This window comes from Myotis brandtii, unplaced genomic scaffold (assembly GCF_000412655.1).
Source record: "Myotis brandtii unplaced genomic scaffold, ASM41265v1 scaffold797, whole genome shotgun sequence".
Classification (NCBI taxonomy): Eukaryota; Metazoa; Chordata; class Mammalia; order Chiroptera; family Vespertilionidae; genus Myotis; species Myotis brandtii.
The window spans coordinates 234,133-236,269 of NW_005371210.1; the positions used below are offsets into that span (position 1 = coordinate 234,133).

The 2,137-nt window shown below is 67.7% G+C and overlaps 1 protein-coding gene across 1 annotated transcript in view; it reads right to left on the reverse strand.

Moving 5' to 3' along the window:
- The window catches only part of PCYT2 (phosphate cytidylyltransferase 2, ethanolamine), a 5,999-nt gene that overhangs the window by 1,458 nt on the left and 2,404 nt on the right, over window positions 1–2,137 (reverse strand). The window contains 7 exon segments of the mRNA XM_014531254.1: window positions 11–126; window positions 336–418; window positions 570–708; window positions 1,095–1,148; window positions 1,296–1,340; window positions 1,483–1,567; window positions 1,785–1,858. Of these exon segments, the coding sequence (XP_014386740.1) occupies window positions 11–126; window positions 336–418; window positions 570–708; window positions 1,095–1,148; window positions 1,296–1,340; window positions 1,483–1,567; window positions 1,785–1,858 (596 nt within the window).

Genomic DNA, 2,137 nt, shown 5'->3' on the forward strand with positions numbered 1-2,137 from the left:
GCCGGGCCACCCCCTGCTCTCAGGCCCGCCCTGCCGGCCGGCGCTCACCCGACATGCCAGCACACTCAGGGTCCGCTCATGCAGGTTCATGATGGGGTAGTTCTTGCCCTTGTAGTGGTTGACCTCCTACGGGCAGAGTGGGGGCGGTCAGCAGGCACCCTGCCAGCGACCCTGGGGGGCACCCACTGGCGAGGGGAAGGCCGAGAGGACAACCCTGCCCAGGGAGAGGCCCCAGCTCAGCTCGTCTCTGCCTCCGTCAGCAGCCCGGGCCTCGCTCCCCATGGCTCCCGAGCCCACCTCCAGGGTCCCCCAGACCAGCTCCCCGGGGCAGAGACCTGGTCAAAGTGCAGGCCAGCGATGACGTAGGGCCTCTCCACCAGGCCATGCACCTTCGCCAGGAAGTCCACGTGCCCAATGTCTGTGCCGGGTTCAGGAACAAGTAGCAGGACAGGGGCAGCCGCCCTCCCACCTCCCTCAGTGCCCGAGCCACCCCCCAGGGCCGCGGGATCAGAGAGGCCTCCCTGGGGCAGGTGTGGGCACGCAGAGCCCCTGCCCAGGCCAGAGGATACGGAATAGGTCGAAGGCGCCCGCCACATAGATGATCGTGTCCCCCGGCTGCGGCTCCTTCCCTGAGGCAAACTGGATGATCTTCCGGGACGTCTGCAGAAACTGGGACACCCCGGTCCAGGGGTTCCGCCCCCCCGGGCACTATAAGCCGAGAGGAGTCCCTGGTCAGCCATAGAGGCCTCGCAGACGGGTCCCTCGCCTGTCCCTTCCGCTGAGTCTGGGGTTGCTGCACACGCCTGCTTGGGAGGCACGGGTGTGGGATGGAGGCAGCAGGTGTGGGGGCCACAGGTCAGGACTAAACCCCAGCCCAGCCTGCCAGCTGCTCACTGGCTCAGGTGCTGTTCCCGGCAGGCGTCTCAGGGAGGGACACGGAGGGCTGGCCACAGTGCCCAGTACACATCCAGGCTACGCTGGGCAGGGGCCCCATGGCCACAGAGGGCTTTGCAGCTGCCACCACCTAGGTCTAGGAGGGAGGCCATGGACACAGCCTCCTGCGGACCCCGCACCCTGAGGCCACCGCTGGTCACCTGGGAGGAACCTTCTGAGAAAAGCATCTCCCTGGCAGGTGTCAGGTGAGGGGGCTAGAAAGGGAGAGAGGGCCAGGCCGCCTGGTCAGAGGCCGCCTGTCCGTGGGCCGTCCTCGCTCCTCCTCCAGGCAGTGCTGGGCAGTCCCTGGTCAGCGCCCGGAGGCAGGGAGCCGGGGGCAGGCGAGGCCCCGCAGCACTCACCTTGCCGAAGCTGTCTGCGTACGCCCGGTACTCCGAGGACATCTCCTGCAAGGAAGGGTGAGGGTTGGGCCTCCCCCTCCAGGTGTGGCCACGCCCAGGACACTGACCACAGCCTGGAGCTCCTCCCCTCCAGCCACGTCCTGGGTGAGGGGACCTCGGAGGTTCCGCGCCCCACCCCCAGTCTCACCTGGCTGCTGTGATGGGCCTTGGTCATCAGCAGCATGCGGCCCACGAGGTCCGTGGTGGACACGCCCTGGGTGCGCTTGCACTCTCTGGGGACAGAGGTGACAACAGAGGTGGGGTCGGAGCTCTCGGGTCACCTGCCTCCTGGGGGTGCTGTGCACAGACAGCGTCTCCTTGAGGCTCTGGGCATGAGGGGAAACTGGGCCGCTCTGCGGTGCAGCACCCCATCCCGGCACGACCGAGAGCAACACAGGCCGTGGCCGCACACACCCGCCCCGCCCTGGAAAGGGGGCATGGTTGGCTCACCTGTACCTCCCCGCCTGCTTCACTTCCTCGTAGGTGTCCCGGCCGTCGACAGTCAGGGTGATGTCATCTGTGACAGGCACATGGAGCAGGACGGTCAGCCCAACGCCAAGACCTTCAGGCTCACAGCCCACCCCGGCCTGCCCTGTGGCCTGGGCTCATTTCTGGGGGGGGACCCCGAGGGCTCAGGCTGCCCCGAGCTTAAGGAGCCCCAGCACTTCCTGTGATTGAAGTGGTCCAGGAGCTCTGCGGTGACCGCGTAGGGGGCCCCGATCACCACCTCCGACACGTACTGCGGGGACAGGCACAGCTGTTAGCAAGGACCCCACAGGCTGAAGGGGGGTGGGGACGGCCCC